Below are 12,230 nucleotides of genomic sequence, written 5' to 3' on the forward strand. Positions count from 1 at the left end.
GCCAGGCTTCTATTTTCCATCTTTCAACACTTTGTCTTTACACCCACAACCAGCAAATTATTCTAGAAATACTCTGTTTTTGCAGAGCTCTTTATTTTTCCTTATACCCACTTCCCACAAATGACTGATTAATCGTCTACTGAACTTTGAGAACATCTTTTAGGCACCAGGTCTGATGTGCATTTTCCCTTTGCCACTAGTAACACAGCATTTGCTATGCCCCATACAGCTCGAGATGACACATCTGGCTGACCAGGGCAGGAGCACCAAGGTCACAGGTAGCACTTGCAGGTTACATGCTTGTCACAGGCTAGCTGCTCACTCTGGACTAAGACCCAGCTGTGTGTGGAAACAGAAAGACTCTGTGAACACATGGTTAAGCCACTGTGACATTCAGGCTTTCCTGGATGCTCAGCTGTAAAACTCAGCGTTCCAGTACAGCAAGTACCAAGCAGAGGGCATGAGCAAGGAGCAACATGCATCGAGTTTGCTGTCGACAGCAGTGGGACCAGCCAGTGTGCTGCTACACAACTGCATGCTCCCTGCTCTGACATAATACAACATTGCTAAGCAACACTTAGTATTTTTGCTCAAAAGGTAACAGCTGAAATTACATCTACACTAGAAACTTGTAACACAGGCATTCAATGCACATTCCACAGTATTATTCATTATACATACAAACTGCTTCAACATCTCTTTTTTCCATGGAGGGAGTCATAAACAAAGCTCTGCTCTGTGTGTATTGGAAGTTTGAAACTTCTTCCTAATGTTAGTCGATAGAGTACATATTCCTGAACAGGCTCAGGAATGCAAAATCTGTTAGGGAAGTCAGTGTAATGCACCAAGTTAGAAGCTGCTGAGACAGAAAAGCACATTTAAGTGTTTTGACACTAGCAGGCTTATGGTTGTTAAGTGTTGCATTAGGTTTAAGAGTAAGAAAGTTGCTCTTCTCACATGTTAAAGTGGCATCAGTTTCTTTTTTCTGGTTGTGCTTCAGACAGTTTCCATGTAAATAACACCTTAAAGGACAGCTGCTTCCTAGAAGGGGAAGTGAAAACTCAGTATTGTTTGGTAGAAACCCATGAGATGAACTGAGATGGTAGATCATAACAGTTCCATGTCCTTCTTCAAAGACTGGAGGCTGGCTGATGAAAGAGGCAAGGAAACACTACATCCATACATATCTCCTATGTGTGCTTTGTTCTCACCTATGTTCAAGATCTTACTCTGAAGAGCTTCCAAAGACAGAAATGGTTCATCTGTGCAAGAGTGAATCACTGTGCCAATGAGCTCAGAGTTTGTTGCCAAAATGCAGGCATTCTCCTCGCTGAGATTAACCCCAGCCATAGAAGTCACATCATTTACGTCATCTTCATCTCTACAAAAGAGGAGACCAACACTTTATGCTTTGTTCAGAACAGACACAAAGAAAATGTCTCAACTATCAAGAAGCAGCCACATTAACATACCCTGTATACAACAGATGTTCAGTGTGGGTGTGGACAGGGAGCTCCTAAAAGCTCTCACACTTCTGCAAGGTGCCTCTGAAACATTCATTTGGCTAATGCCTCAGTTGCTACGCATGCAAATCCTTTATATGAAACCGAATATTTGAGCCAGCTTGGAAACCTAGGACTGAGTTAAACCCAGATTAAAAGTTCCCACAACCCCTAACCCTGCAACACAACTCCTGCAGCCTGAAATTCGTTCGAAAGCTAATTTACCAGGTAGAACCAAGTGTGGAATGAAGTTGAATAGCGACTCACTGGACTACAAACAACCCATTTTCTAACCAAGATGTATATCTTGCAAACTGAGGCTTAAAGCACAGGCTTATTAGCACAGACATCATCTTCAGTTTTCTTTAGCGAGTTCCCTTAAAACACAGGATACAAACACTCCTTGATTACTTACTAAAACCAATCCAGACCTTGTACTTTGAATCAGTCCTATCATACTTGTGTATAGAGCAGGGAAGATGCCACAGCTTCTGAAGCACCATGCCAGAGCTCTAGCTGGTAACACCATTAGCTGGATTCTCATGTAGCAGCTTTGGACTATATGTTCAAAATAAAAACTCAGTTAGGGTGAACATCACTCAGACTAGTTATAGTAGCCAGTGTACTTCAGCCTAATGTTTTTTTAGAAATAATTTAAGTTAAAATACTAAATGAATATTACATGGAAAAACTTTTTGCACTACTTTGGCAGAGAAACAATCCAAGTTTTTATCAAATGAGTTCAGACCATCAAGAGAAAGCATTTTTACTTCACCATGTGACAAAGGCCCTAATGGTGGCTTAAGGGATTTAGGACCAATCCAAAACAGACATCCATAGTATTAGGACAGATAAGTAAAATCACTCAATCTGAACGTCTTTTTATTTGGAAAGCACAGAAAACAAACCCCCTCTTGAAAAGTATTCTCTAGCAAGGTTTGATAAAGTTCACCTTCAAAAAACACTGTGTGGCCTCAATAACTCTTGAACAAGGGGTTAGCCAGAAATTTGTCATTCTAAGGTGAAATGATATTTCTTGGAGGCTATCCTTTGACTGACTAGAGGCAGAAGCTAAAGTTATTAGAACATGAGTTGGGGCTGAGGTTAAGCAATACTCAAAAGACACAAGAAAATGTTAGGATATTTTTCTTAAAACTATAGATGCATTTTCTCCTTTGGGTTTCAGTATATTTCTATGGCACAATTCTTCTGCAAAGCTCCAGTGAGAGACCTGGCCAGAAAAGGAGTCCAACCTTGAGTCCAGCCTTCTTCTACCCCTCCTTCCATTCATGTGCCCTCATTGCTAGCAGCTCTAGTGTGTGTGTGTTCAGGGAAAAGGAGACTCAATAGATTCTCAAACCAGCTCCAGCTCTTTAGGCCTAACTAGACACAATAGCTTCCCAACCAGGCTTGTGCCCCAAATCCACCATGCTAAGAAAAGCGTTAAAGCGTTAAATCCCAGGACTGTCTGAACAGTTAGACGTCCACAGCTAAAACTTAAAGCTGAAGCCAACAGTGCTAGAACAGCTTCCCTCCTCCTACCCCTTCTCAACCAGCAGCTGAGCAGCTCCAAGTGTACACTCAGGCTCTATCAGCCTAACAGAGACTCTGAACTTTCAACAAGCATGTCAATGAATCTTCACGGGATGATAATTGAGTGCTAGCTGATCTTCACAAGTACATTCCAGTTTCCTCCTCTTAGTGACCACTACAGAGAAGTCTTTGCTGATGGCAGAGACAAGAATCCCACTGAAGCACAGCAACTGCCACAGATCTGCTGACAAAATCAGCACAACCAGCACCAGGAACACACATCACAAGCTATCGGTGCTGGAACCTGACATTACTCCAGTGGAACTGTTTATGGAATCTCAGGAAGGATGCTTTCATCCCAGGTACAACTGCATAGCATGCAGTTTCAGGAAATAATTTTTGCTTTTAATCTGGCCACATACTGAAAACACTCAAGCAAAGAACAGATAAACTTCTATCCATTTTTCTACATAGAGAAGTTTCATTTCTTTATAACCTGCCTTCACCAGGTTACTATTTCCTTGATTATTTCCATGCAAACAGTCTCTCTACAGCATACAAGCATACAAGAGTTTTTATGCAAGCAGACATCTCTACCTGTACTGTTCTTCAGTACCAATTCTAACTTTTTCACTGTGAGACATAAGTTTGCATTAAGTCAAGCTTTGATGAAATATATGAAAACACTGTTGCACTTATTTCACTTAACCCAAAGAAATTACCACTATATTCCTTAAAAAAGCACTCACTAAAGATTATTGGAAGTTTCAGAAGCTATGGTAAGTTCATACTTTTTACTATTCTTTTTTCTTTGTTCAAACAAACTTTAATCATTTTAAGTAAGGTATCCTGTACTTTGAGTAAGCTGTAGAAATCATTCTACTAAGGTGATAAATTTAAAATATTAGAGTGTTCACTAAGGTGTTTCTGATGGCTATTGACTTGTTTTCACTTTCAGCAATCCCTCCATAAAGCCCCTTTTCTGCACCACTTCCTTTAATGCTCTTTACATTTGATCATGTCACACTCAGGAATGAACAGGAAAAACTCACCCAGCTGTCATAAGCCTCCAGTGGTTTAAGCTTACTAGGACAAGGTGGAAAGCAGAACCCATGAGTTCTGAGCGATACACCGCACAAAGTCAGGTTTGACATTTCTACTGAATATTCACTGCAAAAGAAGCCCAAGCAATGCAGACACACCTCACATATATGAAATTTGCCTGCTGCCTGATAAGTGAGTCTGTGGCACCCTCTGGTGTCTGACGACCGCACGTGTCTTCTGAATCCCCTTATCTTTATTCCATTTTATCCAAGAGTCAAAGGGAAAACTAGAAAGACACACTGAACCCAAACCTCTGTGCACCATCCCTGACAACTACCCAGGCCAGAGCAATTCCAGCCAAGCCAGAAAGTAGCATGTGCTTTGGAGAACAATTTTATTAAAGAGAATAAATTCAAAATGAATATTTGAAGATGAAATATGCAATTTATTTTTTTTTTCCAGAGTGCTCTAGCATACACTTTACAGAAATGTATAGATCAGTTTACAAAAACCTTGATTTTTTAACAACAGATTATTTCTTGACATGCCATGGTGCAATGCCCATGCTTAGCTGAAACAACATCTAGAAGGTTGGAATGCTTTTTGTTTTGTTGGCTTTTTTCTGTTTGTTTTCTTGCGGGAGGCAGGATATCACCACTCTTTCTACTGCTTATCTTGGGCAACCTAAACCAGCGTGTTAAAGAGCAGTCAAGGTCAAATTCCAGCCAATTAAGTACAGCTTAGTGAGTAGAATGTCCTCAAATCCTAAGCTAGCCTAGTCACACAATGACAGAGGAAATCAGGCTGGATAACTTGCACAGTAAGAGCACCTTTGTTAGAGCCACATGTATAATCACATCAATTACAAGGCACGCTCTGTGCTTGTAACAAATTTCATCACAAAACCTGGAAACAGGCTATGGTGCCTCTCGCTGCCTTATACATGATCAGCAGTTGATTGATCACAGGTAAGAAAGTTTGATTATAGCAGTGAATAAAAGAAACACCAAGGGTGTATCCAAAGACAAATTCTTCAGAGATAAGAGACTCTACAAAGAAAATTTAGGATGAGTTAGAGGTTTCCTACCTAAATTCTCATGGACTTGCTACTTTGAATATGGATATGCTCATTGATATGCTACTTTGAAGATCACAATTGAAAAGGAAGAAAAAAAATCTCTACTGAAACACATTGTAAAAGCAGTTTTTTTCTACACTATGAATGTAACAATTCAGTGAATGACTTCCAAGAATTCCAATTTGTCATGTAAGACAGCTAATATATTCCATTTGGAAGACTACAGAAAAAAACTGGTTTTTTTTTTGGTTTTTTTTTTTTTGGTATGAGTTTGTTTATTGTTGTTTTTTTTAAATGATATTTATGAAGGGTTTTTTTTTTTAAACAACACTACCCAAAATTACATCCCACATTATTTTCTGAAGTATATTTCATAAGACCTTGAGGCAGATGAACAGAGCTATTGCTTTAATAAGAGGTTTTCATTTCAGCTTCTGGCAACCACTGTTTGTAAGTGTTCACTGTATACTGTATGTTACTGTAAACAGCAGCAGCTTTTTGTCTATACCAGTGCATTCAAAGTTGCAGCTTTCAACAGTTGATAAGTCAACTGGTCAACAACATAGAGGTGTCATCGTGTCTCCTTTTTTCCCTTGGAAGAGAAATGTCAAACTTGTCCTGAAGTGATAAGATTAATAATGCTGATGGCAGTCTGTACCTCTGTTCCAACATCAAACTTCATAGCTACAAAAATAATTTCTGCTTTTGAAAAGTTAATCAGTTGCCAGAACTAAAAGCTTTAAGCACTCTTGCAATCTAAAGGCCTAGAGAATATGTTAGAAATCATGATTAAAGATGTAGTCAAAGATTTCCACCCATACACACAGAAACAAGGACCTAATAAAAGATTCTGAATTGCAGCACGGAGCTTTAGACATGTTACAAGCCAGTCCAAGTAACAGTTCAATGCTATCAGACTATATGCAAAAAACAGAGATTCTATCTGCTTTATTCCTGTTGAGAGACTTTACTACAAGATAACTAGATTAGTAATTGTGTTCATAGGATGGAAAACATGTTAGTGAAAAACTGACACAAAATCCAACCCCACCAGGACAGTTTTGTTACACTAAGAATAATTAACATCTGCATAGAAGTTTTAAGGTTACCCATTGCCCATGAGTATTGTGACACGAAAAACACGTATCAGGAAAAAAGCTTCTGAAGAAAGTTGCTAATATTTGGGCTCCACTCCCACCTCTATAGTTGTTTCTTCCTTTTGTTCCTTTCTATACCTAACTTCTGATATTGTTCATTTTTACCTGAAGGATGTTGCTCCATTCTCTTTCATTTTCACTTTCTGAACAGGAGATGCTTGAAGTGACAATATTTTATTTCTTGGCAATGTAATTTGCTTCAGAATGGAACCTAAAACAAAACAAAGAACAGGCTATAGTAGAAAGCAAAATGCTAAGACAACTGTTTAGTTAGTTCATTATTCTAAGTAAGACTACTGCAAACTCAGTAACAACTAACTGGATCCATCTGAAAACTAGACACTCTAGAATCTTACATTCTACAAGTTCTGTATGGCCCAAAGACTCACACACTCTCAGCAAACACCCTCCCTTCTGTGCTGACCAGGGAAATGTTTCCGTGAAGACTGACTGGCTGAGACAATCTTTTAATGTGCATCAACCTGAACTTGTTGAAGGAAAAAGCAAGGCCTCATGAAACAACTCTCAAAATCATCAGCTTAGAGGAAGTCCGCTGCAAGGAGCTCAGTCATTGTATTTTAACAAGTACAAATATTTGATTGATGTGCTCTTAACAAGTGCCAGAAGTAGATGTGACATTGATTTTCTCATCAGAGCTCCAGACAGTAAAGATGTTTAACTTAATGCACAGAGCTGGCTGCTCCCAAGAGACAGCCACCCTCTTGCATTCCTACAATCTACCAGCAACCTGCATGCACTTCTACACCTCAGCAGTCCTCCCCTTTCTCCATGAACGAGGTTCCTGTACTTTACCTGCAGGAAACTGGTTGGTTTGAACAAGTGCATTCAGTGGCACCTTCTTCTCAGCAGGTGTCTGTAGGGTGAGCACTGAGGGCTGCGGGAGCGTGGATACTTGCTTGACAATGGTTCCCGATGGTTGTTGGAGTACCTGGAAGTGGAATATCCAGTATCAACAGTGAGAAGAGCTAAAAATACAGAGAAGTAAACAGTATGAATGTTTCCATTAAGCCAGAAGTGCCACTGGGCAGGTATGCTTGTCTAGTTTTCAGTTTAAAGCAAACAGCATGCTCGGAAAAGACCTTTTTTTTTTAAACTTCATGTCAAGAAATCTTACCAAGTGGTAGTGAGCTTTAAGCTCTTTCAGTGAGCTCTAACAGACACTTCACCCCTATTCTCTACTGATGACTCTATTTGACAAGTTCCACTAATTATCACACAAGCCATTACACTGAGAGGCTTTCCTCTATGTAAGTCTCGCTCAGCAGGCAAACTATTAAAGAGTGAGTCTGCCAGTAACTTCAAAAGGGTAGGTATCACAAACACCTAGTCAAAAAGGGAGAACACCAAAACAACTGAAGTCTTGCACAAAATACTGTACCTGCTAAGAATTAAGGAGTACATGCTATAAAATTACTGATATGCTTTTGGAATTGCAACCTCAATTGTAAACTGAGATGCTGAGTTTCAAAGTGTTAAGCTAAAACACACTAAACAGTTGCCAGGAACATGAAGTACTAAATAGCAACACCTATAGCAAGTAGAGCTTCTACACAAAGACATCAGCACACAGCTGAAGGGTAAAAAGGAAGGCAGTTCATAGTTTTGTTTAAAGAGACTCTTCAAAGAAACAAAACCAGACAGCAGGATGTCATCACAACACAGACCTACAGGCACAGCCCATAAATACTAATCCTTCCTCTTCAGGGGCAGCTATTAAAATGCAAGAAAGTAATAAAATTGCAGCAATAAAATTGCAGCATCCCTAAAAATCTCACTTCTAAGCCTCTTAGCTAGCAGAATGTGGGCTTCAGCTTTGATACATTTTTTAAAAAGTTCTTGATTACAGACAGTAGAAAGATGTTACTTCACCAAAGCATAAAATCAACATCTTCAGACTGAATCCTATTTTTTTAGCAGCAGAAAACTAACAAAGAAAATGTCAGGGTCAAGAAGCCCTTTTTCTCCTCTACATCTTTCATTCTTACTTCAGAAAGTCTAGAGGGTGCTTGCACAAGTGTAATTAAAGAACTGACATTTACAATACTTGAGAAATTAGGCTCTCTCCTGTCACTTAACTTCTCCACTATTAATAAATATCATCAACATAAGCATCACACATTCACAAAAAGATAGTCTGTGTATCAAAGAGTCAAGATACCCTCTCAACCACCTCTGTACTGGTAGCACTAAGGCTTGGTGTAGCAGCAGTAATAGAATTACTGATCTGGGAGTGGTATCTGAAAACCTGACAGTCAGTTAACATTAAGATCTAGAGGAGTGAAGAACTACAGGAACACAGGAACAGACTGTGGACAGAGATGAGGCTCACATATGCAGAACAGATGCTAACATTTACTTCTATGTGTTTATCCCAAAGCTCAGTTTGATCTCTCAGAAAGGTCTGGTTTCCAGAACTTCAAGTTGTGAATAACCTGAGCAGTGTCTTTTGTGAGTTCAAGTAACTAATGAGGAGCCATCCAGCTTGGACACACTACTCACAGGTTCCACAAGCACTAACACACACCTAGAGATCTTCCTTACCACCAGGAAGAACGATGCTTCATCTTCAGCATGCAAAACACTGGAACAGCACAGGAGGAAACATAATCATTCCAGACTCAGGTACAGCAGACAAAAGAACAGAGATAGCAATGTTACAACAATGGTCTAAATGGAGACTGGGATGTAAGTCAAATAACCAAGGAGGTGACATTGCCAAGAAACAGTGAGGATGTGCTGGCAGTCAAGCTCATTTTCTGTTTGCCATTCTAGCTCTAGACTAACAAAAGCTGAAAGTCCTTGAGAGTTGCAGTGGGAGAGAACAACAACACTGGAAATTTCAACAAGGATCCAATGCCAGAACGAAGCATTACCAACGTCAGTAATACCTGTGAGAATATCCTTTATTCAGGTTAGCAGCAAGAAATAATAAAGAAAAGGGACTGCTCCTTTGTGTGCTGTTAAGCAGGCTGACACAGATATCAGAATAAAATTATTGATGTTCTTAAGTTAAAAGAAATGCAACACAACATTCAGCTGACAATGAAGAGACAGCTGCCTGAAAGAGACTTTGATTAGCCTCACTGAACCTGTTTTACATTCATAAAACAAAGTCTGGAGATCAGCAGTGGGATACTGAGGTATCATCACACACAAGCAGTATGCTTCATGAAGGAAGCCTCACTAATTGAATGCAAGAGCAATAACCAGGACAAAAAAAATGGAGAAGATTGTTCATGAAAGCTCAGCTCCGAAGGGACATGACACTAACAACTCCCTAAGAACAAGCAGTTGCAACAGCATAAACACTTCACTCCTTGGTTCAATCATTAATAATCTCCAGGCAGTGTGTCTCACTGGTAACTGTGGGGACTACACCACAAACCCCTAGCTGGTTATGCCTGACATGTAGCTGTAGTCTCACAGCAGCTTTCTCACCAATGGATGCCAGCATGTAGTAATGTAAATTTTCATTTATGGTGCTTTAACAAAAGACAAAGCAATACTAGAGCAAGATAAACTTTTATTTCCAAGATGAAACATCTCTGTAACCTAACAGTCTTAAATGAGGTGGTGTTAAGAAAGTCACAGAAGAAAATCCTTCAAAATGTGCAACTCTCACAGCACAGAAGTGCAATCAATCCCAAGAGCACCCTTGAAGAACAGGTCCTGCAGTGTCCACACAGAGTTTTGGTAATAATGTTACAGAAATGAAAAGTTTCTTGTTGCATCACTCCAGACACAAATTTGGTATTAAAATACGGCAGTGCTGCACTCTTGAGCACCACCAACATTATAATGGAGCTGGCACGTGAGAGTTCAAACTATCTCAAGCACAAGAGGCCAAAATTACAAAGGGGCATGCAGAGGGAGTGTATGGCATCAGACATCCCTGTGGGCTGAAAAAGGAAAAAATTGCTGGCAGTATTGTACGAACTGATTTGCACAGCTGGCAGTAGTAGGACCCTTCTGTTTAGGGAGGGCAGGTCCAGATTTGTTTTCTTATGGGAGAAAATAGACCCTCTACCCTTTCAAGGAAAGGCATCAGGGAAGCCATAGGAGATACAGCCACTTCTACTAAGTTGCCCTTCATGCTAGTAAGTTGTCTGAACAAACACCAAACTCCTGATATGGCTAAGCTGTGAAACAGTCAGCTCAGTCCTTCAACTGTATCTGAGAAGAGCAAGTATTTTAATCACTGTGCCTACCCAAATGAGGATAAAAAACATGTTTTGTATGCAATTCAATATATGTAAGGCACAGCAAAGAAAAGCAATTGCAGCAGACTGCCACAGTGCAGCAGTGTAGAGGCTGAAGCCATTTCTTGAGTTCACCAGTATCAAATTCAAGAAGTGTTTTGACTCCCCTGTGTGGAGCTAAGCTTCCTTGCCTATTTGTACAGATGGTCAACCTTTCCCCTGGATTACAAGACTTGCTATATAGCCAACAAACTGCTCTCCTGCCCCTGTACTACCAAAGAAATTCTCCTTTTCTTCTGGCTGCAATTTCAAACTTAGTCCTCGAAGACAATATGAGTACCAACTCCTTTTCCAATTTGACTTTAGCTACTACTAGCCAAGATTGTCAGCGCATATGCTTAATAACTCTTCTTTGGAGTTTTGGGGTTAAGGGTATTTTGCCTTGGTTTTTTTGGTTTTTTTTTTTTTTTTTTTTTCTTTTTTTTTTTTTTTTATCAAATCTACTCAGAAAAAGGTCTCCTAATCCATCCCAGTGTTTTCTTCTTTTTAATCAAGTCTGGAAAAGTGAAAAGCTCATGCTTATGGAAGCTTATGCTAACCGTAGCATGAACTCTTTATTTAGAATGCAACATTCTTGTATTACATCTACCTTATGCCCTTTCAAAGGAAGGGAACTAAAAAGGCAAAACATTTTAGGGGTCTGAACACTGTTAAATCAAGTATACACAATATCCAAGCTAAAAAGAAAACTCACACTGCAGATGTCCTACCATACCTGTGGAAAGTAAATCTAGTTTCACAGGAAGTCTAATAGATTTTCCCACTTTTTAAGGAAAAATAATTTTTACAACAAATTCCTTTGCAAAGATCGAGTTCTTTATCTGCCAGAGGGAAACTAATTCACTCAAAATACTTGAAAGCATTACTTACAGGTATACCAGCTGGACACCATGCTACTTGGTATCCTAAGCATCTAATATTAGCCAAACCTAATTTATTTCACAAAGTTGCTCTTTCGCGTATACCTGTGATCCACAGTTTCTTGGTATTTAATATTAATATTAGCAAGAAGTTAACCTGTGCCAAGAATAAAAAATGGTAGCGCATTGGTTTTGAGGGTATTGTTTTAATAAGGTAGTTATTCCTCCTGGAATTTGTTAGCTAATGAGGCCTGATAGAAAAAACTCACTTTTGGACAACTTCATAATTAACACGTCTTAGTAAATGTGGAGGTCAGAACTCAGCTCAGAAAAGCTCCTTGAGGTAGCTCATGCATTTCAGATAACATATCACTAAACAGCATCAAGCCACCTGTGCCTGCCAAGTACCCAGGGCAGGAACTACCAGGGGAGAGAGACTGGCATCCCTGGTGGCTAGCTGAGGCACAGCCCTAACAGGGCATCCAGGAGCAATTAATGTAAGTATCCCATCAGCAGTTTCTGTTTCTGACACTTGTATTTCTTAATTTTTCTTCCAGGTGCCTGGCTGTGGGCCTAGTGGGGGCTAGACCTCATATCCCTCTATGTCTCAAGATGGATGTTCAGTCTGGTGAAATGGTGGTCAACATGTCTTACAAGAGATCAAGCTGACACCAAGGCTCTAGATTCACCTTTCCAGCAAGGGCTCAGCATTTCTAAACTATCACAAACGTAACTGATGGACTCAAGACAGACTAGCTTCATAGATTAAAAGAAAA

The 12,230-nt window shown here is 39.7% G+C and overlaps 1 protein-coding gene across 5 annotated transcripts in view; it reads right to left on the minus strand.

The window, feature by feature from the left end:
* Nucleotides 1–12,230, minus strand: part of TAF4B (TATA-box binding protein associated factor 4b) — a 70,029-nt gene that overhangs the window by 31,030 nt on the left and 26,769 nt on the right. For all 5 annotated transcript variants that reach the window (XM_068190266.1, XM_068190275.1, XM_068190286.1 and 2 more), the window contains exons 8-10: nucleotides 7,128–7,263; nucleotides 6,420–6,525; nucleotides 1,212–1,381 (exon numbers count right to left, since the gene is read on the minus strand). In XM_068190266.1, coding sequence (XP_068046367.1) covers nucleotides 1,212–1,381; nucleotides 6,420–6,525; nucleotides 7,128–7,263 — 412 coding nt within the window. The remainder of the gene's footprint in view (nucleotides 1–1,211; nucleotides 1,382–6,419; nucleotides 6,526–7,127; nucleotides 7,264–12,230) is intronic.

This window comes from Anomalospiza imberbis, chromosome 1 (assembly GCF_031753505.1).
Source record: "Anomalospiza imberbis isolate Cuckoo-Finch-1a 21T00152 chromosome 1, ASM3175350v1, whole genome shotgun sequence".
Classification (NCBI taxonomy): Eukaryota; Metazoa; Chordata; class Aves; order Passeriformes; family Viduidae; genus Anomalospiza; species Anomalospiza imberbis.